Genomic DNA, 22821 nt, shown 5'->3' with positions numbered 1-22821 from the left:
TATCCCCTGTCAAAGTCCACCATGCAGTAAACCTCATATATAATGAGGAGATATATATATATATATATATATATATATAATGTGGGCACATTTTCACATTTTGCAAACCTGCCTTGTGTGACACTAATTTCTATAAGCAATAATTTGAAATATTTAATTAGTTAATTTTGATTAACATATGATCAAAATAGTGGAGTTACAGAGAATGGCATGAAGGTTGTCTCTGATATAGGGGATAACATTCTATTACTGTTTTTTAACCTAAAATACAGTAGAGTCTCGATTATCCAATCTTTGCTTATCCAACATTCTATATTAACCAATACAGTCAGTCTTTTAGTAGACAATGTTTTTGTAGTCAATGTTTTCAATACATTGTGATGTTTTGGTGCTAAATTTGTAAATACAGTAATTACTACCTAACATTACTGTGTATTGGGCTGCTTTTCTATTGATTTGTTGTAAAACATAATGTAATAATTTTGGTGCTTAATTTGTAAAATCATAATGTAATTTGATGTTTAATAGGCTTTTCCTTAATCTCTCCTTATTATCCAACATTTTCTCTTATCCAACATTCTGCCAGCCCTTTTATGTTGGATAAGTGAGACTCTGCTGTACAGACATTCCCCAAGTTACAAACAAGATAGTTCTGTAGGTTTGTCCTTAAGTTGCATTTGTGCTCAATGGAAACTATCCACCACTTGTTTTTGAGCCAATGGAGGCTTCCATAAATGAAAACGATAAGTCATTTTGAAAATTCCTTCTTCCATCTGTAGCCTCTGTACTCTCCAATCTGCTCAAAGGGGAAGCTGTGAAAATACTGCACCCTCTCTCCTATAGTTAGAGAAGCTCCTGTTGGATCAGAGACTTCTGTCAATGGATGGGCAGGACTAAATACACTTCCATGGGCACAATGCATATGCTGCTTGTTGTCCAGACATGATGGTAGCACTCCACCTCAACATTTAAGGGTGAACTTGCTCAGGCCACAATGTGGCCGGATAACAGTTTGAAAGATACAGATGCATTTCAATTAATTAGATTAATTAATCCTTTGATATCATCTTCTTAAATAACATGCATGGAACTAAGATGGGGCCGGGCTGTGGCGCAGCTGTTGAGCAGCTGCCTTAAATCACTCTGACCATGAGGTCATGAGTTCGAGGCCAGCCCGTGGCGGGGTGAGCACCCGTCAATTAAAAATAAAAAATAGCCCCTGCTCGTTGCTGACCTAGCAACCCGAAAGATAGTTGCATCTATCAAGTAGGAAATAAGGTACCACTTATAAAGTGGGGAGGCAAGATTAACTAATTTACGACCTGGAATGAGGAAATGCCGTCAGTGTGGATGATGAAGCAGCTGCTCCCCCCTGTGGCCAGAATCGAACATCCCCTCAGAAGAAGGTTAACTTGCCTCTGCGTGTGTCTCTCAGTCTCTGTTTGATGTGTTTATGGGCATTGAATGTTTGCCCTATGTGTGTTATAATGTGATCCGCCCTGAGTCCCCTTCGGGGTGAGAAGGGCGGAATATAAATACTGTAAATAAATAAATAAACAAATAAATAAGATGTGCTTTGCAGCTCTAAAGGCTGTCATGTGGGAAAGAGCTGTGTTTTGTCTGCTTGAAAACATGGTGCATAAGAGCTTGCTCAAAAGATGAGAACATATCCAAACTGTTAAGATTACAGCTATCCTTGCACACTTCATTTTATCTCTGACCTCTCTTTTCCTTCAGCCTCATTCATTTCCTTAAACCCCTTCCAGAGTGGGATGCAGGCTTCAATCTCCTTTCCAAATTGGAATTACCACACTGATTACTCCAGCCAACTTTTGATGTAAGCAAGGTACTTGGGTCATGTGTTTTATTATCATTATCGCCCTGAAAAGAATACTTACAAGAAGATTATTCAAAACCATTCTGCAGGCAGGGAAATAATGATGGGAATAAAAATGCATGCCTTCTCCTCTGCTCCTGGACCCAGCACTACCAACTTCACACTGCTTGAGCTGACCCACTTCCCCTCCATGTCTCCATGGGACGTGGAATGGGAAATAGGGAAAAAAACAATTTCCTCCTCTATTAGTCTGCTAAAGAGGTGCACTAGTTCAAAAGCCTGTCTCTGTAGGAGGCAGCCCATCTGTCTGTAGGCTTTTGTTAGATCTCTTTGTTAGGATCTCTTTCTTGTTCCCAACCACCAGATGCACTTACACAATATGCAAATTTTCTGAGATCATATCTTAAAGGAAGAGAAGTAGCATTTATCTAGCCTTACCTCTGCCCCAAATAAAATTCTTTAAGAATGCTGATCATCAGATATACATATCCAAAACCTAACAGAGAAAAACAAAGCATCAGCTGAATCCTAAGAGAAGACTGGTTTCTTAACCATGAAGATAACCACCATCTCTGTGATCCTTTCCCTTGTGAGCTATTGTTTCTTTCTAGGTAAGACTTCTTTCCACTGCTCTGCCAGCTTCAAGGCTTCAAATATGATAAAATTTGAGTTTTTACTGTACAGAAGAAAATATTATTTTTGGTGCCACTTACTTTGCTTGATCGTAATTAATTATGTTAAAATGTATTTTAATTTTTCAATAAAATAGAAATTTATTTTAAAATATAAGTACAAAGAATTGGGATAGGGTGAGCATGGAAATTGACGTAGGAGAAATATTTAAGCTATGAGTGTTCCTATTAGCTGATCATACATCCAAAATAAGAGATGATTGAAGCTGGCATTGCTACAAATTTCTGTTCATTGAATACTGATGGATCTTGTGGATCCAGAACTACTTCCTTCCCATGAATTGCCATCAAGAATGGTAAAGGTACATGACAGCACTCCAACACGAGACAACTTTGAAGGATTCATTGATGAAGGACTTCTGATAAGTTTTATTACTTTGGTAATAAACAGCAGATTTATCTGTTGGCCATATAGGAGGAAACTCAAATTATGAGGGCCTCAAAATAAAACATCCTATTAAATTTTCAAAATTACTTCATTGCTAAAATAATACACTAATTTTTGTTTTGTTTTGAGTGTGATGGTAACCTGACATATAAAAGTAGGGATCCCCAAACTAAGGCCTGGGGCCTGGATCCATCCCTCCAAGGTCATTTACTTGGCCTCCACCCTAGACTTTAGACTTTGGGTTGCCCTAAGTCTGAAACAACTTGAAGACACACAACAACACTCCTATTTAACTTGACTTTTGGCAGCCTTTCAGCAGGCCCATTGAAATAGTGGTAAGTTTATGTTGGTTAAAACTGTTCTTCATTTTAAATGTTGTATTGTTCTTTCATGCTTTTTGCAAACTATAGTCGGAAGAACAGTGAATTGGCTCTCTGTTTAAAACCTTTGAGGAGCCATGCATAAAAGGGACTCTTGTAACCGGCTGCAATAAATCACTACTGACCGACAGGTCATGAGTTTGAAGCCTGGGTCAGGTTAAGCCCCTGACCATTAAATAGCCTGGCTTGCTGTTTACCTAAGCAGCCTGAAAGACAGTTGCATCTGTCAAGTAGAAAATTTAGGTACACTTTATGCAGGAGGCTAATTTAACTAATTTACAACACTATAAAACTGCCAGCAACATGTGGAAAGGAATGAGGAAGTACAGCACTCGGCACCACTCGTGGATGATGAAGCAACAGCTACCCCTATGGCCAGAATTGAGCATACCCTCATGAAGCTGGAAATGTTAAAATTGCCTCTGTGTGTGTCTATACTATATGTTGTTTGTCTGATGGCATTGAATGTTTGCCATATATATGTTCATTGTAATCTGCCCTGAGTCCCTTTTGGGGTGAGAAGGGTGGAATATAAATACTGTAAATAAATAAATAAATACATAAATAAATAAATTGTTTTAATCTAGCCGGTCCAGATTACTTAGTCTAAAGACCATTTCCCCCTCATTATAAGGTTACAATGCATAAAGTTAGATATTCTGAACACTTGTAATGCTTTTCTGAAAGTTGTAATGCTTTTCTGAATTTTATTTTCAGGTTCAGGAGCTTCAGCAAATAAGGTAATTTCACATTTTTGTAACTGTCATTTTGAAGCAGTCCAATTGCTTGCACAGGAATGAAAATTCATGGTTCAGAAATTTAGCAAACTGACACATGGACAATGGGCATTGAAAGGATTGTAGAAAGAGACACGACACAATCATAAATAACTCTTAAGGCTGAAATCTCAAAAGACAGTAATTTATTTATTTCGTGTCAAAAGCATTGTACATTTCAAATAATGGAAATAAAAATAAAATTTTAAAAAAAGAAATAAAAAAGAAATCACAAGCAACTAAATAGTTTTGGACCAAAAGCGGGCAACAGCAACCGCATTGTCTGTAGCTTTAAACAACTCCTCCTCCGTACATGGGGCAGGGCATTGTGGGCAAGCATACATATGCTGAGTTGTTTGTTCAGCTCCACAGTCACACAAGGTGGAGGATTCCTCCAGGTAGTGCCACCTTGCCAAGTTGTCTTTTTATCTGCCCACTCCGCTTCTGAGTCTGTTCAGGGACTTCCAAGTTGCCCATTCTTGGTTTGCCCCTGGAGGAAGACCCTCTTGGGGGCCCATCCAGTTAGAATTGCCAGGTTTAGCTGCCCAGAGGGACACCCTTGCTGCTGCTGGAGGAACATCAAGAGGAGTGGTGGTTCTCATGAAGCCCTTCCTTGATTTGAGTCTGGTGGGAAGAGGGTGATAGTCATGCAGTGGGTGGCTTTCACAATGTTCGACCTTTTTTCTCTCATCGTTAGCAGCAACTTCCCGTCGCACGTCAGGAGGGGCAATGCCAGCTAACTTGTAGAGTTTATCAACAGGTGTAGGTTTAAGGCATCCCGTGATGATTCTGCATGTTTCACTCAGTGCTATGTCCACCTGCTTTGCATGGGCAGACTTGTGCCAAACAGGACAGGCATACTCTGCAGTTGAGAAAGACAAGGCCAGGGCTGATGTTCTTACTACTTGTGGGTCTGCACCCCATGCGCTGCCAGTCAGTTTCCGCAGGATGTTATTGCGTGCAGCTACTTTGTGCTTGGTGTTCATGCAGTGTTTCCTATATGTTAGTGTTCGATCTAAGGTGACACCAAGGTATTTAGGATGGAAACAGTGTTCGAGCTCTTGGCCTTCCCAAGTAACTTTCAGTTTCCTGTTGGCTTCGCGGTTACGTAGGTGGAAAGCACACACTTGTGTCTTGGAAGGGTTAGGCTTCAGGTGGTTCTCTTTGTAGTAGCTGGAGAGATCTTTCAAGGCATTGGTGAGTTGCTTTTCAACTGTTTCAAAATCTTTTGCTTGTGTTGTAAGGCCAAGGTTATCAGCATATATAAAGCTCTTTGTGAGTGGTGGTAGTGGCTGATCGTTCGTGAAGATGTTGAATAAGGTCGGTGCAAGAACGCTGCCTTGGGGTAAACCATTCTTTTGCCTCCTCCATCTGCTTTTCTGGCCCTGAAACTCCACATAGAAGCTGCGGTTTTCTAAGAGGGTCTGGACAGTTTTTGTGAAGTCAAAGTCCCGGGTGATATGGTAGACTTTATGCAGCATTTTTCTATGTTGCACCGTGTCATAGGCTGCCGTAAGGTCCACAAAAACTGTTCCCGTAATGCAGCCTTTCTCATAGCCTTCCTCAATATGTTCAGTCAGATGAAGAATTTGACCTGTACAGTTTTTCCCTGGTCTGAAACCTGCTTGTTGTGCAATAAGCTTGGGTTCGATAACAGGTCCTAGTCGATTTAATAGCATCCTCTCATAGACTTTATATAGATGACATAAGAGGGAGATTGGTCGATAGTTCCTGGCATTGGAGGCATCTTTACCAGGATTTAAGATGGCAATTATCTTAGTTTTCCTCCATGCTTTGGGAATCTGTTTGTGTGCCAGGCATTGATTGTAGAATTTCAGAAGCCAGTTTTCAGCTTTGGGGCCCAAGTGTTTGATTTGCTCCATCATCAGGTCATCTAGGCCAGGTGCTTTACCAGTCTTACATCACTTGATGGCTTCTCTGAGTTCTTTCAGGTTTAGAGGAGAAGACAACTGGTGGGTTTCAAGTTCTGGCACCCTGTTGATTTTTATCTTTATTCTGCTGCGGTTGGTTTTCCCATTCTGAATTAGCTGGTGAGCTATCTGATCTGGTGTCACGTTCGCGTGTCCAGGGTTGACCAGAGGGTCACTATCCAGGCGTCTCAGCAATTGCCAGGCTTTTCGGCTACTCTTGGACATGTCCAGGTTCTCAAGCAGCTCTATCCAACGGTCTTTCTTAGCATTAGCTAAGGCTGTAGATAGTTTTTGGCCTGCTGCTATAGTCCCATCACTGTATGGGTTCTCTTGAAATAATCTGAGATATTCTTGTAGCTGATTTAGTGATTCTTCGTTTAGGCCTGGTAGGTAGCTTGTGCGACAGCCTCTAGGGATTGAGAGCCTCGAGGATCTTTTCACAGCTTCTACAAACAGGTCATAGTTTTCTATAGAATGTTCTATATCAGAAATAGCAGCTTCCAAGGTCTCTGTAAACTTTGTCCAGTTAGCTTTATTGAAGTTATATCTTCTGCGGAATGGGACACTTTTCGGTCTTACAGCTGCATATGCCACGCAGCATATTGGTCTGTGTTGTGTGTTAGGTATTGGGTTTAATACCCTTTTGGTGCATTGGTGGCTTATGCTTTTTTTTACAAAAATCAGATCAGGGTTATAACCACGCTTCCATCGGCCGCTATTAAATGATGGTGGTAATTTACTGTCATGAAGGAGGCTCATTCTACTGTTGTCGGCCCACGTTAGAACTGCTTCGTCATTTCTATCATCTTCGTCATAGCCCCAAACACAGCTATGGCTATTGAAATCTCCCACAACAAAATGGGCTTCATGATTGTGGCAGCTGGTTGGGGGTGTAAAATAGAAATCAGCCCCAGGTGGTTTATAGAGTGATGATACGGTGCAACTATCAAGTTCCACAGATAAGATTTCAAAGCATTGGAAGCATTGGATGAAGACAGTAATAGAGAAAACACATATTCAAAGGCCATGCTAAAAACATGCAAAAATATTCTTTTTGTAAGGGGGGGGGGGGGGCTGTAAAGCTATTTCAGTTTCTTATTTGAATAGATTATATTGAGAGAAAATGTTAGAGGAATATCACTATCCATTTGTTCTATATAGCCTCGTGGAATGGCTATCAAGATTTGTATTACTCTACTTGTATTTACAATAACACCACCAACAACAACAACGCATTTTAAAAATTGAACAGATTAAATCCCACATGACACAGTTGATATAATGATGAAATAAAAGACCAAACAATACTTCCCCAAACCCAATTCTATGCCTCTGTGCCAAGAATGAGCAAAGTGCAGTCTGTTGCACTACAACTCACAGTACTTATAGTCATTGTAGGTAAGGAGTAGCAAAAGATGCAATATTAACTACACTTGGAGTGAATACTTGGCCCATCAGTTATTCCTTTCATAAGCAACAGAGATGTTAATATTTTGTGGTTCTTTTTCTAAATGAGAAATGACAAGGCTGCCCCTGATGTTAGGCAGAGTAAATCTATATTGGATAGCAGGTTTTAGATGTCTTGGACTACAGCAAATAATAGGTTTGTTGAAAATGTTTCTTTGCTGTGTTGTGTGCAAAAACAGTTTCCCTCAAATTTGTTACTATGTACTCAAATCTATTGCATTTTCATTATTTGCAGCTTGACTGCAAAAAATATCAAGTACATCAACAAGATCAACAAGATCAACAAGCTACAATAAACTGCAACAAGGAAAGAGACCCAGTCTGTGGAACTGATGGCATGACATATAACAATGAATGTTTCCTATGTGCTGAAATCCTGTGAGTACTTGCACAGCTCATTCGTATGATGAGTTGATGAGATCATGAAGGGTACTAATCAATGCATACTTTCCAATAGAACTGCTTTCAGACAAAGGAAGACTGTGTGTGTGTGTATGTATGTGTGTGTGTGTATGTATATATATATGTATGTATATATATATATACACATACATACACACACACACACACATATACATACACACAGGGCCGTAGCCAGAAAAAAATTTCGGGAGGGGTTTTGAAAATTTCAGGGGGGGGGTTGAACCCCTGACCCACCCGCCCCCCAGGTTCAGACCTGCCTGGAGGGACTCTTAATGTTTTACGTCTCATAGACTTAGCATGGGGATTTGGTTAACCAGTTAAAATTCATGAGTAAACCAGGGTTTTTTTTTACCTGAAAAATTTCCGGGGGGGGGGGGGGGTTGAACCCCTAAACCCACCCCCTCGCTACAGGCCTGCACGCGCACGCACGCACGCGCACACACACACACACACACATCCACACACACACACTAATTTATTTTATATGCCACCTATTTCCTGGAGTAGGACCAAATAAACTCACAAAAGAAATTAATTAATATCTAAATATAAAAATATGAAAACAGTTAAAAACCATCCCTTTAAAAAGGTATAAAATTATCTCATTTTTCCATTAATCAAATACAGTATGCCAACATTTATGTCAGTTCCATGGACTTATTTGGTCTGTTATAGTTGGGATTAAGCGGTAGATTTAGATAATATGAAATTGAGGCTGTTTGGGGGCACACTGTTCAAACCAGAAAGAATACATCTACCCAAGGAAAACAAGATTATCTGACTAAATAATTTTGCATTACACAAACTTAAAACCAGATGAGAAAATGACAAAACTAAATAAATATATAGAATGCTACAAGTTCCAGTAATGTAATTGGACTGCACCCAGGGTCCGGTTCATTGCCCAAGAGAAGGTTAAGGAAGTAATGAAGGATTGACACTTGGCTTGAGCTGACCCCGCATTAGGTAATTTCAACCTCTTGCTTTATCAAGGCTTGTTACAATATAATTAAGTCAACATAGTGGTCCTTATTTAACTCAGCATTTTGTGTCTGGCCTCATGGTCATCAAATCAATTAATTCCTACAGATATAGCAAAGATATAGCTCCTACTTGAGCTGAACCCACCAAAACTAGAGATTTTGGATCCTTGTCTCATTCAAGATGATCCATGTAAACTGGAGAGTCAGGATGAGATCATGAAATTTGTCAATCCTAGAAAATGACATTACAAAGTGTTATCTAGGCTCATGATGGATGACTGAGGAATTTGCCATGCATTCACCAAGTCCCTGTGTGTTGTATAATGGGCTCTGTGTGGAAAGTGGAGAGTAAGTAGTATACAGCGGGCAAAGTAGCACATTTGATGAAGTCATAAGACTGAAATGTTTCCCAAGCAATCAGTAGACACTGTGCAGCTATTTTTAATTCTGTCTTGATATATTACCGTTTCTAGGAAAAAACAAACCTTAGACATAATCAACATAACTGTTAGAAATTAAAAAATGATGCCATCCATGATTGAGGCATGACAATTACATTAGAAAAAACACATCTGTTGAACTGTCAATCAACTGGATGAACAACAGTTATACAGAAGCTGAAGAGTGTTCTAAATTAGTTGTTAAAAATAGCAGCTGACAAGTTGGGTTTCATTTCAAGTAGACTGGGACTGGTAAATTTTTGCTTCCATCAGATATTGTTGGATTGCAGCTTCCAGCTGATAAGAGTTGCAGTTTAATAACCCAGCAGGTTTGTCATCTCTGTTGTAAAGAGAAGGTGTTGCCATGCCTGAAGTGACAACTTTTAACATATCTTGTGCATACTTACCTGGGAGCAAGCCACACTGTACATCAAGGGACTTACGTCTGAATATAAATGCACAAGACCATATATTGCCACACTGTACTCTACCACCCCACTGATCAACAATCTCCATTCCTGAGCTAGCAGAGGTGCTGGCACACTTTTGACTTTATTTTCTGTGTGGGATGGGATGATGATGTGAACGAACTTTTTACAGTTACTTTGATCACTCCACGACAACAGGAAACTTTAGGAAACTTTATCCAGGCAAGACAAAAGTGTTCCTGGTCACTCAGAAGTCAGGTCAGGGAATAGGGACTCAGCCTGTGCTGGATGGGGTTACACTCCCCTTGAAGATACAGCTTCACAGTTTGGGGGTACTTCTGAACTCAGTGTTGAACCTGACAGTTCTGATTTCCATGGTGACCAGGAGTGCCTTTGCACATTTAAATCTTATGCACCAATTGCTCCCATTTCTCAAGATGCGTGATCTGGTCAGGCCTTCATTACATCCTATTTGGATTACTGAAACATGTTCTACCTGGGGCTTCCTCTGAAGAGTGTGTAGAAACTTTGTCTGGCCCAAAGGTCTGTGCCCAGATTGTTAACTGTGGCTGTCTACAGGGAGTGCACAACCCCCTTGTTGCAACAGCTCCACTGGCTGATGTCTGTTTCTGGGCACAATTCATAGTGCTAGTGGTGGTGGTGGTGATGATGATGATGATAGTTTTATTTCTTGCCTACATCTCCTCATTACTAAAACATAAACAAACACATAATTTTAAAACACTCCATAAAATACATATTTTAAAACATATTTCCATAAAATACATATTAAAACACACAAAACAAAACTCAGGCATACTGTGGAAATTTAAAATGAATCATTAAAACTGTCTGGGTAGGCCTGCTGGAAGAAATGGTTCTTCACTTGTATCTTAAATTTCGACAGCTGATCCAGTGTCAGAGCTCTGCCGGCAGGTTGTTCCACCGTCATGGAGTGGCCAATGAAAAGGCCCTCTGGGTGGTATTTGCCAGTCGGGTTTTGGCTAGAGTAACTGTCCCCCAGAGGACCGAAATGTGTGGATTGTATGGGAGAAAGTGATCCTTTAGGTAACCTGGACCCAAACCATGTAGGGCTTTAAACACCTAACACATAGGTTATGACCTATAAAGTCCTATGTGGGGAAGGTCTAGGCTGTTTGGAAGATTGTATCTCCTGGTATGAACCTGCCTGGGCCCTGAGATCCTCGGGAGACACCTTTCTCTCTGTCTCACCACCATTGTAAAGCTCGGTTGGTGGGAACGAGAGAAAGCATCTTCTCAGGGTCTGCCCCACGACTCAGGACCTCCCTGCCCAGGGAAGCCAGAATGACCATCTCCCTGATGTCCTTCCAGTGGCAGGCTGAAACTTTTCTTTTCAGACAGGCTTTAAAAGAAATGTTTTTTTAACCAAGTCAGGTGATGTTGTGTGGTGTCTTTGTGAATTTAATTTTTTTCATGATTTTAACAGTTTATTTTAATACTTCTGATGTTTTATTTTAATATTTGTATTTATTAGGTTTTAATTCACACCTTGTTATTGTTTTTACTATTAGCTGCATAAAATTTGGAAGAGAAAAGCATGGTATAAATACTATTACTGCTGCTAATAATAATATTTATTATTTATTTATTTATTTATTACAGTATTTCTACCCCGCCCTTCTCACCAAACAGGGGACTCAGGGTGGCTTATGATGATGATGATGATGATGATGATGATGATGATGATGATGATGATAATAATAATAATAATAATAATAATAATAATAATAATAATAATAATTTCAATGCCTCACACATTTGGTCAATTTCTTAATTAATTCTGGTCTCTCTTCCTAGAGATGGAGCCAAAATAGGCCTTGCCCATAAAGGAGAATGCGTATGTATTATTCTTTTCTCATTTAAAATCAAAGTACCTTCCTTATAGAAATAAGGATTTTTGTACTAAAGGAAATTTTTAAAAATGTCTTAATATGCAATGACTATTAAAAGTCCTTCAGAAGTCATGCTCATTTTATTTATTTAAAAGAACTCCAGGGAGCATTTAAAAATACAATATCCATTGTGAATGTATAGGTATATGTAGATTCAAACACAAACTGAGTTGTTGTTGAGACTGGTATTCCCTTTCCCCCTTAACCAACAATTCACCGTGTCCCTGAAAAAGCAGAGAGCTCCGAAGAATCCAAGTAGATCTTGATGGAAGACATTTTCAATCTGTGTATGAGTATGGGAACACAGCTCGACTCCTTCCTACTCTCAACCAAGTATGGGATGGCCATAAGATATATGTTTGAAAGAGCTATAGTGAAGTGTAAGCCTTTATGTCCTAGCTAACAAGGAAGGCATCAAACCTTCTTGTTTACCAAACTAGCATGTCTATTGCTTGAGCATCCCATGACTACTTTATTATCAGAAGGTGGAGGGCAAGTGGGGGGAGCAACTATGTGGTAGCACTGGAGTTATTACTAAGGTTGTAGATTAAACCATGGCTAAGGTTCTCTGTTCCCTAGCAATTCTTTGCCATCTAGACTTAGGGAATGGGGAGGGCCATAGCTTCCCTGAGTGACTCTATCTGATTGAGCTACAATGTAGCCCTCTTTTTTTCCAACTGCCCTCCTCTGAACCAAGCATTACTGAGTTTTCTAGTGAATTCTTTCTCCATATGATCATATTTACTCATTTTGGCTTCTAAGGAGATTTGAGAGTAGATTTAGTTTAGGGATGCATCTCCATTGTAAAATGCAGTTTGACACCACTTTAACTTCCTTGGCTCATTGCCACAGAATCCTGGGAATTGTAGTTTGGTAACGCACCAGCATTCATTGGCAAAAAAAAGGCTAAAGATCTTCTAGAACTCCAACTCCTGTCACGACCCAGGCTGCAGAGCACCAATAACCATACACAGAGGCCAGAATCTATCTAATATCTTTATTGAGGAAATATATAAAGTTAGTAAAAACAAGTGTATGAAATAGTCCAGAAGTAGACCTTTCAGGAAAGGTCAAAATTAGTCCAAAGAAACAATGTCCAATATGAAATATTAAGGTCCAAAGTTGTAATCCAATAACCGAAACACTCACTTTGCCAAGCAAAGTGAGGGGAGATGACAAGGTCCTTTAGTCCATGAAACTTGAGCAAGGCTAGGAAGTAACTTGATTCTTGGAACACAAGGCTTGATTCAAGGCAACAAGGAAACGAGGAGCAAGAACAAGATCCATGGTAATTACTTGGCGAGGCCGGGAACAAGGCAAGGTCCGGGGAGCAAACAAGGCTGGAAACGAAGGCTTGGAACAGGAACAAAGGCTCGGAAGCGGGAGTAGCTGTCCACACACGCTACTCCAGTAGCTGACGAATTGACTCCGCAAGATTCCAAACGGGGCAAGGAACCTAAATAGGCCTCGTATTCCCACCAAAGAACACTTCTCTGGGGAAACCAGAACCGAAAGTCAATCCCTGTGTCCAGATGTATGACTCCCTAAAATTTCTCATGAAAGCAGGCTTAATCATCTGAATGCTTTGCTGCAATTCTCAGGCTTCTGCGATTAGCCTGCTGCACTCCTTTTTGCTGTAGATAATAATTACGGCGAGAAAATGGGGGAGATTTTGACTCCGGGCTTGTTTGGCAGATTTCTGGAAGACAAACCTCCTGCAGGTGCGAGGGCTCCAATTCTGGCTGGGAAAGTTCCCTTTCTGGCTGAAATGGTGGAAAACCCAAGTTTTCCTCTTCATCTGCCACAACAGCACTAGGAACGGGACTACATGGCCCATGAGTCATCACAGTATCCCCCTCCTCAAGCCCCCTCTCAAACTGGGACTCTCTCCCCGAGGCGCGAGGCCGCGGCTTGGCGGGATAGGTCTGATGGAAGCGGCGGGTTAAATCGGGGGCATGGACTGTGGAAGCGTCTTCCCAAGAGCGTTCCTCGGGGCCAAAACCCACCCAGTCAATGAGATATTGAAGGCGGCGGCGGTGAAAGCGAGAATCCAAAATGTCCTGAACCTCGAATTCCTCCTCCCCATCCACCAAAACAGGAGTGGGGGCCGGCCGGTCTACATCAGGGCGCACACCATCCGCCGGAAGAAGCAGAGAGCGATGAAACACTGGATGAATGCGCATAGAGCGCGGGAGTTGAAGTTTGAAAGTCACGGGGTTAAGTTGCGCCACCACTGGATGGGGCCAATGAAACGGCCATCTAACTTCCGGCAGGGGCGATGGGAGGGCAAAAAGCGAGTGGACAGAAGAACCCGGTCTCCTACCTTGATTTCGGGGCCCGGCTGGCGATGTTTGTCCGCGTGACGTTTATAGTCCTCCTTGGCTTGGTCTAGTTGCTGGAGCAAAAGTTGTTGCACCGCTGTGAGTTCCTGCAGCCAGTCCTCTGCTGCGGGAACTTCCGAGGTTTCAATGACAGGGGGAAAGAAACGTGGATGGAAGCCGTAGTTTGCAAAGAACGGGGTTTCTTTAGTTGAAGCCTGGACACCATTGTTGTAGGCAAACTCTGACAGCGGTAACAGGGAAGCCCAATTGTCCTGCTGGTAGTTCACATAACAGCGAAGGTATTGTTCCAAAGTGGCATTGGTGCGCTCAGTTTGCCCATCCGTTTGGGGATGGTGAGCCGAAGATAAACGAGAGTCTATGCCCAATAATTTTTGTAGTGCTTTCCAGAAACGAGAGGTGAATTGGGACCCACGGTCGGTGACCAAACTCTTGGGCAATCCATGCAATCTGAAGACATGTTGAAGGAATAAATCTGCAGTCTCTTTGGCCGTGGGAAGGCCATCGCAGGGAATGAAATGGGCTAACTTGGTAAAAAGGTCCACCACCACTAGGATCGTGGTGAATCCACAGGAAGGTGGTAGATCAGTGATAAAATCCGCAGAGATTATTTCCCATGGGTGAGATGGGGTAGGGAGGGGATGCAGAAGCCCTGAGGGCTTTTCCCTTCTTGTCTTGGAGCGCTGGCATACTGGGCAGGTGTTGCCATATTTTTCCACATCCTTGCAGATCTTGGGCCACCAGAAATCTCTTAGGATCAAATGCATGGTTCTAAATAGTCCGAAATGCCCTGCTGGCTTGCAGTCATGACACAGACGAAGTGCTTTTTCCCTGCCCGGTCCTGGAGGGATGTAGACATGATTTCTATAGCAAAGTAGCCCATCCTTAAGCGAAAAGGAGAAATGTAGTCCTTGGCGAAGTTGGTCCTGTGCCCAGGCATCTGCTTGCTGACTAGCCCTGATTTCCTGAGCACAAAGGGGCCCTGGAGTGGAGGGAGTTGATTCAATGGGAGTGGATTTGGTGTTTCCCACTGTGAGCGTGGCAAAGTTTTCGGGCTGTAACAGCTGGGACTCAAAGGTCTCTTTGTGCCCTGCAGCATATTCCGGTTTCCGTGACAGAGCGTCTGCTTGCTTGGTCTGGGCTGGGGTTAGATAATGGATTTGGAAGTTAAAACGTTCAAAGAATAAAGCCCAGCGTTGTTGCCTCTGATTTAGCTTGCGGGCAGTTCTTAGATGCTCTAGATTCCGATGATCAGTATGGACTTTAATGGGAAATTTGGCCCCTTCTAACCAATGTCTCCAAGTTTCAAAGGCTGCCTTTATGGCCAAAAGTTCCTTTTCCCAAATAGTGTAATTTCTCTCTGGTGCGGTCAATTGACGGGAATAAAAGGCACAAGGGTGAAGATGATCTCCCACTGGTTGTAGGAGTACAGCCCCAATCGCCACATCGGAGGCGTCCGCCTGCACGACAAAAGGGGTTTCAGGATCTGGGTGCTGAAGGATTGGCTGGGACGTGAATAATTTCTTTAGTTGTTGGAACCCTTTCTCAGCTTGCTCTGTCCAGTGGAAAGGCTGTTTCCCTCGGATGCAGCTGGTGATTGGATCAGACCAGCGGGCAAAGTCTGGAATAAACTTGCGGTAGTAGTTCGCGAACCCCAAGAAGCGTTGCACCTCTTTCTTGTTGGTTGGCGCCCGCCATTCCAATACTGCTGAAACCTTTGCCGGGTCCATGGTAAGCCCTTGTGGCGAGACACGATATCCCAGGAAATCTACCTCTTGTAGATCAAAGGCGCATTTTTCCAGCTTGGCATAGAGTCCATGATCCCGCAATCGTTGTAACACCATTCTGACGTGGTTCTCATGTTCTGATTGTGATCTAGAAAACACCAAAAAATCGTCCAGGTAGATAATCAAGAACCGGTCTAGATAATCCTGAAAGATATCGTTGACAAAATGTTGAAACGTTGCGGGAGCTCCACACAAACCGAAATTCATGACCAGGGTTTCGAATAAACCGAATTTAGTCTGGAAGGCGGTCTTCCACTCGTCCCCTTCCCTGATGCGAACTAGATTATAAGCTCCTCGAAGATCCAGTTTGGTGTAAACCTTGGCCCCTCGAAGCCGGTCTAAGAGGTCCGAGATCAAAGGCAGGGGATACCGGTTTCGCTTAGTGATATTGTTCAATGCCCTATAGTCCACCACCAAGCGTAGGTCCCCTGACTTCTTTTTCACAAACATCACTGGGGAAGCGGCTGGGGATTGAGAGGGTCTGATAAACCCCTTGCGGAGGTTTGTCTCTAAGAACTCCCTGAGAGCTTCTTGCTCTGGTTCAGTCAGGGAGTAGAGGTGTCCTCGCGGGATTGGGGCCCCCTCCACCAAGTCAATGGCACAGTCATAAGGTCTATGTGGGGGTAGTCTCTCGGCTTCTTTTTCATTGAATACATCCCAATACTCTGAGTACTTCTTGGGCAAGGTGATGATGGGTTCAGCGTCTGTGGCATGGCAGACCTTGGCTACAAGGCAATGGTTTTGGCAATATTTTGAAGCAAACTGCAGTTCTCTGTTGGACCAGGAGATGCTTGGGTCGTGGAGCGTCAGCCATGGAATTCCCAAAATCACAGGGAAGTGGGGAACCTCGGTAACAAAGAAGGAAATCTCTTCCATGTGTTCCCTTATCCACATTCTGGTGGGTTCTGACCACTGGCTCACTGGACCTGTCTTGAGGGGGCGGCCGTCTATGGCCTGCACCACACGGGCGTTCTTGAAATCGTGATATTGTAATCCCAGAGAGTCGGCATACTCTCTATCAATGAAATTGTTTGTGGCTCCGGAGTCTATCATGGCATGGACCATGACGGGTCCTTTTTTCACTGACCACAAGGTGACCACTAGGAGAAATAGGACCCCGGTTGGCGGCTCTTGAGTGGGGTTTTTGACCGGGTTGGCGAGCCTCTCTACGCCCGGTCGCTGGCTTCCCCCGCCGGCTGCGCGCCAGCCGCCTCAGACGTCTTCGTCTCCATGGAGGACGCCGCCGCCAGGCGAGCGGCGGGCTTCCCTTTGGCTGGACACTCTCTGGCAAAGTGGCCCCCGATTCCGCAGTACCAACAGAGATTTAGGCGTTGGCGGCGGGCCTTCTCGGCGGCATCTAATCTGGGACGCACATTGCCCAACTGCATCGGCACCTCCTCGCTTCCTCTGGGGTATGGGGCTGGTGGCGGGGGTCTCCATACTGGACGCGGCTGGACGCCGGTGGGAGCGGGAGGTTTCGCCCCAGCTCTACCGCTCTGGCCTCGGATCCATTGTTTTCTGTTGGCAAGCATGACTTCAGCTCGTAAACATTGATCAATGAGGGCTTCAAGAGAGTGTGGGGGATCCACCTTGGAGATTTCCTCCAACATCTCGATGTTGAGACCCTCCCGAAATTGTCCTCTGAGGGCTACGTCATTCCATCCGGTGTTGTGGGCCAGCACTCGGAACTCGGCTATGTACTGGGACAAGGGTCTGTCCCCTTGGGAGAGGCGCCGGAGTTTGTGGCCGGCTGCCTCCAAATTGTCCTCGATCCCCCAGGTCGCCTTAAGGTGGTCCAAGAAGTGTTGCGCTGATCTCAGATGTGGGGAGACTTGGTCGAACAGTGCCGTCGCCCAGTTGGCCGCTGGCCCATCTAGGAGACTGTAAATCCACGCCACCTTGATGTCTTCTTGGGGAAACTCGGCAGCACGGGCCTCTAGATAAGCCTGGCATTGGCGACGGAAAACATGAACCTTAGAAGCTTCTCCAGAAAACTTGGTTGGCAACGCCATGGCCGGGAGACGGATTCCGCGTTCCTTCAAACCTCTTATTTCCCCATCCTGCGCATTGAGCTTATCACGAATTCGGTCCACTTCATCCTTGTCGATGGTGTAGCTGAGCGGCTGGCCACCCGGCCCAGCTCCGGTAGACATTCTGGCCTAGGTTAATTGGTGCTTAGGGTGGCGGAGTCAAACTGTCACGACCCAGGCTGCAGAGCACCAATAACCATACACAGAGGCCAGAATCTATCTAATATCTTTATTGAGGAAATATATAAAGTTAGTAAAAACAAGTGTATGAAATAGTCCAGAAGTAGACCTTTCAGGAAAGGTCAAAATTAGTCCAAAGAAACAATGTCCAATATGAAATATTAAGGTCCAAAGTTGTAATCCAATAACCGAAACACTCACTTTGCCAAGCAAAGTGAGGGGAGATGACAAGGTCCTTTAGTCCATGAAACTTGAGCAAGGCTAGGAAGTAACTTGATTCTTGGAACACAAGGCTTGATTCAAGGCAACAAGGAAACGAGGAGCAAGAACAAGATCCGTGGTAATTACTTGGCGAGGCCGGGAACAAGGCAAGGTCCGGGGAGCAAACAAGGCTGGAAACGAAGGCTTGGAACAGGAACAAAGGCTTGGAAGCGGGAGTAGCTGTCCACACACGCTACTCCAGTAGCTGACGAATTGACTCCGCAAGATTCCAAACGGGGCAAGGAACCTAAATAGGCCTCGTATTCCCACCAAAGAACACCGAAAGTCAATCTCTGTGTCCAGATGTATGACTCCCTAAAATTTCTCATGAAAGCAGGCTTAATCATCTGAATGCTTTGCTGCAATTCTCAGGCTTCTGCGATTAGCCTGCTGCACTCCTTTTTGCTGTAGATAATAATTACGGCGAGAAAATGGGGGAGATTTTGACTCCGGGCTTGTTTGGCAGATTTCTGGAAGACAAACCTCCTGCAGGTGCGAGGGCTCCAATTCTGGCTGGGAAAGTTCCCTTTCTGGCTGAAATGGTGGAAAACCCAAGTTTTCCTCTTCATCTGCCACAACAGCACTAGGAACGGGACTACATGGCCCATGAGTCATCACAACTCCCATCATTGTATGGTGTTGAGATACAACAAACAGCATAAATTGTACAGTGTAGATACACCCTAGGGTTCATTTATATGCATTTTAGCATTTCAGTAAAGGAGGATATGGAAAGTAGGAAGGTGAGGGACAAGGCCTCGTCTACAAGTACTTGTGAGCTCTCGCCTTGATATAGGTGGTCAACCAAAGCTAAACTTGCTAAAAATTAATGTCCACTAAACTGCATTTATTTACACTGTGTCTGGAATGTATTTATAGGTTGACTGCAGCAAGTTTCCACAACCACCGAAGGGCAAGGGGGCAGACTGCCCTAATCTATACGCACCTGTGTGTGGCACTGATGGCAACACTTATGGCCACATATGCATCTTGTGTGCAAGAATTCAGTAAGTTTAACACAAAAAGGAGGCTACTTTAAGACAACTGCTGCATGTTTCACAGAAAACAAAACAATAAGAGACAGATGGTTGACCCCCACTTGCCCCCATAAAGTCTGGTCATTTCCCCTGTCTGGCCCAGACACATGGCAAGTGAAACACTTGGCACCCTTGGGCACAAAAGAGGGTCTTGTTGTTTTGGTCAGGATAACATAATATCTACTTCCTACCCTGAGCCCACTTCCTTGAAAGATGCATCCTGGCCTGGCACTTTTTATAATGCCAGGCATTTTCTCTAGCCATTTCAATTCCCTCCAGCAACATCACTCTGGGGCACTGAGGGAAATAAAACACTGGCTAGGTCCCTTCACTCCCGGCTGCTGAACATGGTCATTCCTCTCACTAGGCTCACCAGGACCCATTAAGAGAGGATAGGGATTTCTCAGGGAAATCAGGCCTGAAGTTGGTTGCAAAATAAGATACCTCTTGATGGATATCATTAGTAAGTAATAGGTCTATTTCTGTGTCTATTACTTTTGGATTGCCTAAAATAGCACAACCAATTGGAGGGGGTATCTCTAATGTCTGTAGGGTGGTGCTAAGTTCTCCACTATATTATCTGTTCAGTTAATGCTGTTGTTTCACTGGCTTCCAAAAATGATTGAAAGACCCTGGCAATTACATCTAGCCATTTCAATTCCCTCCAGTAACATCACTCTGGGACATTGTCCCTGATTTATATCTATGGCCTAGCCAGGATTTTGCAAACAAATAAAACGTTGCTTTCTCAACCATTCCTTTCCCCCCTCCTAGATGGCTCTTGTTAGGTTATACTTTGTAATGTCGAATTTGCATTCAGCGATTGCATAATCACTTACTTCATGCTTGTTCCATTTTAAACAATGAACTGTATATGATCCACTTTTTTTCGTGTCAGGAGCAACCTGAGTCGCTTCTTGTGTGAGAGAATTGGCCATCTGCAAGGACGTTGCCCAGGGGACGCCTGGATGTTTTGATGTTTTTACCATCCTTGTGGGAGGCTTCTCTCATGTCCCATATGATCCACTGAAGATGCTAGCCATAGATGCAGGCAAAATGTCAGGAGGAAATGCTGCAAGAACACAGCCATACAGCCTGGAAAACACAAAACACCCCAGTGATTCTGGCTGTGAATGCCCTCAACAATGAACAATATACATTTCTAGTGACCATATGGCCAAAAGGGCAGAGATAAAAAAATAATTGAAATAAAGTGCTCCACAATTGCTACGACCACAACAGACCTGTAAGGTAGAATACATTTTCATAATACCATTCATACAAACCACTCTGCCATTTCAGGTCATCGGGAAAACTGATTGGTATAAAAAAAGAAGGACCCTGCAAAGAAAAGGTATGTCTTATTTTACATGTTGGCCATTCTTCCCTGAAACAATTTCATATGGGAAGATATTCCGTAAATCTATTAATTTTCATTTTGGTACAGCCTTTTCATTTGGGTGTTAACAATCCGCCCAGGAGAGTTGAATTCTATGAAAGACAGAAAACATTGTAGCAACTAATACATTCAAGCATGTTTGCTCAGATGGAAGTCCACTAGGTCCAGTAAGAGTAATTTCCATATGAGAATCCTTTTCTTTTCTTTTCTTTTTTTCTTTTTTTCTTTTTTGCTGTTTCAGTACAGTGAACAAAGTGTCTTAAATTCATGTGGAATTTCTCATCACAATATCAGGCTTCTTAATTTCTGATAGACTTTAAAGAGTTATTTTTTGTTCAGTTTCCCTCTATAATAATAGCTTCTTTCTATTGATGTATCCACATTTTTGTCCAGTATTCAGTGAATACTCCGAATTTTGAAAACAGTTACTTTGGGAAGTATTTTTTAATTCTTTTCTTTCTTTCTTTCTTTCTTTCTTTCTTTCTTTATTTTTCTATCTTTCTTTCTTAGGCAAATTTGCAGACCAGAGGATAAGCATGATGGATCAGACTGAAAGACCAAGGAGCTTTTTATAAAAATGTGGGCCCAAATTCTGAGTCTCCAAATTGCCTGGCTCCAAATATGTTATCTTGCCTAAATAAAATGAATTAAAGCTTTTTTTTAATCTGTCCCTTTTTACCAGCATGAATGTATGTATACAAACATGCACACAAATCTGAACCAGTGAATAGGCCAGGAGTCCTCAAACTTTTTAAGCTGTTCACAGTCCCTCAGACTGTTGGGGGGGGGGGGGGCATGCAGACTATAGTTTGAAAGAAGTATGACCATGTTTCTAACTACAAAAAGAAATGCTGGTGAAGATGATGCTTGTAATGAATACAGTGGAGCGACTATAGAGGAAACGGTGTAAGAATCAACTATAGTGTGTGAGAAGTGTAAATGAAAAAATTCCAAGTCTCGTTTATACAATAAAGATTACATGAAACAGGAGTTCACATTTTCCAATAGTGAAAGGTATTCTTGTCCCTAGGGTTTGGCTTGTGGGAATATACTTGCAAAGGAAAGGATGCTACCAAATTAAAGCATAATTTTGCCTCAAAACACGGTCATTTGTCAAAAAAAAAAAAAACCCAGGAGAATACTTTATTGAACTTTCAAAATCTATAAAGAAGCAGTCTACACTTTTCACAAAGGGAGTGATTGCATCAAAAAAAGCTCAAAGGCAAGTTACTTGATTGCTCAAATAATTGCCCAAATATTGCCAAAAAGGAATCTTGCTGTGCTATTGTTTAATCATTGTGACCGAATTTGAGAGGCATTAAGCTGCAAATGAAGGATATTTTTCCAAGATGATAGTATGAGCTATACATTGCAATTAGACTAATCAGCAGACATCATTCACATTGACAAAATTATTAAGAAATGTGTGTGTTGTCTACAACTTCTAATGAACACAGAAGAAGAAGAAGACGAAGACGAAGACGAAGAAGAAGAAGAAGAAGATGATGATGATGATGATGATGATGATGATGATGATGATGATGATACAATTTATTTTGTACCTGCCTTTCCTTGTGGCTTGAGACAGGGTACAGCACAATTAAAACAGACAGATAAAACACAACACTATAAAAATACATATAAAAATACACACAAGACCAACAGCAATAAATGCAGGTTAAAATTCATAGTTCAAAATTGACTACACAAAGAGATATTCAATGATTTGCCTTGTATACAAATTGAGGAAAATTATGCTTAAACATTTTGAGGAAAATGAGCAACATGAGTTATTCGGTCTAATTCTAAACTTTGAGCACAAAATTGATATATCTTGCTGAGATATTTGAACATTTGTATAAAATAATCACCAGCATGAAAGGAAAAGGCAAGAATATCTTAACAGTGGTAAGTACAATTTGGGCTATGAAACAAATGAACAATTTGGAAAAGGAAGGTGAAGTGAAGAAAGAAAATTTGAAATGTTTTCCAAAATTACTGAGTTCGAGTTAAAATGATGTGTCCATCCGATCAACCTCATACATCTCATTAAAATGTTAACTAGTTTTTTTCCAGTATTTATTAGTGTTGTATTTTACATATTGTGAC

At 42.4% G+C, this 22821-nt stretch overlaps 1 protein-coding gene across 1 annotated transcript; it reads left to right on the top strand.

Annotated features, from left to right (window-relative positions):
- The first annotated feature begins 1720 nt into the window (after positions 1 to 1720).
- On the top strand, positions 1721 to 22380 carry LOC103277862 (serine protease inhibitor Kazal-type 6). The gene is made up of 7 exons (XM_008104650.3): positions 1721 to 2448; positions 4015 to 4037; positions 7707 to 7849; positions 11585 to 11624; positions 19156 to 19283; positions 20616 to 20667; positions 21223 to 22380. The coding sequence occupies exons 1-7, from the start codon at positions 2391 to 2393 to the stop codon at positions 21244 to 21246; spliced, it is 468 nt and encodes a 155-aa protein (XP_008102857.1). The 5' UTR covers positions 1721 to 2390; the 3' UTR covers positions 21247 to 22380.
- The last annotated feature ends 441 nt before the right edge of the window (positions 22381 to 22821 follow it).

This window comes from Anolis carolinensis, chromosome 2 (genome assembly GCF_035594765.1).
Source record: "Anolis carolinensis isolate JA03-04 chromosome 2, rAnoCar3.1.pri, whole genome shotgun sequence".
Lineage (NCBI taxonomy): Eukaryota > Metazoa > Chordata > Lepidosauria > Squamata > Dactyloidae > Anolis > Anolis carolinensis.
The sequence above is the reverse complement of the archived record's forward strand: the minus strand, read 5'-3'. Positions and strand labels throughout refer to the sequence as shown.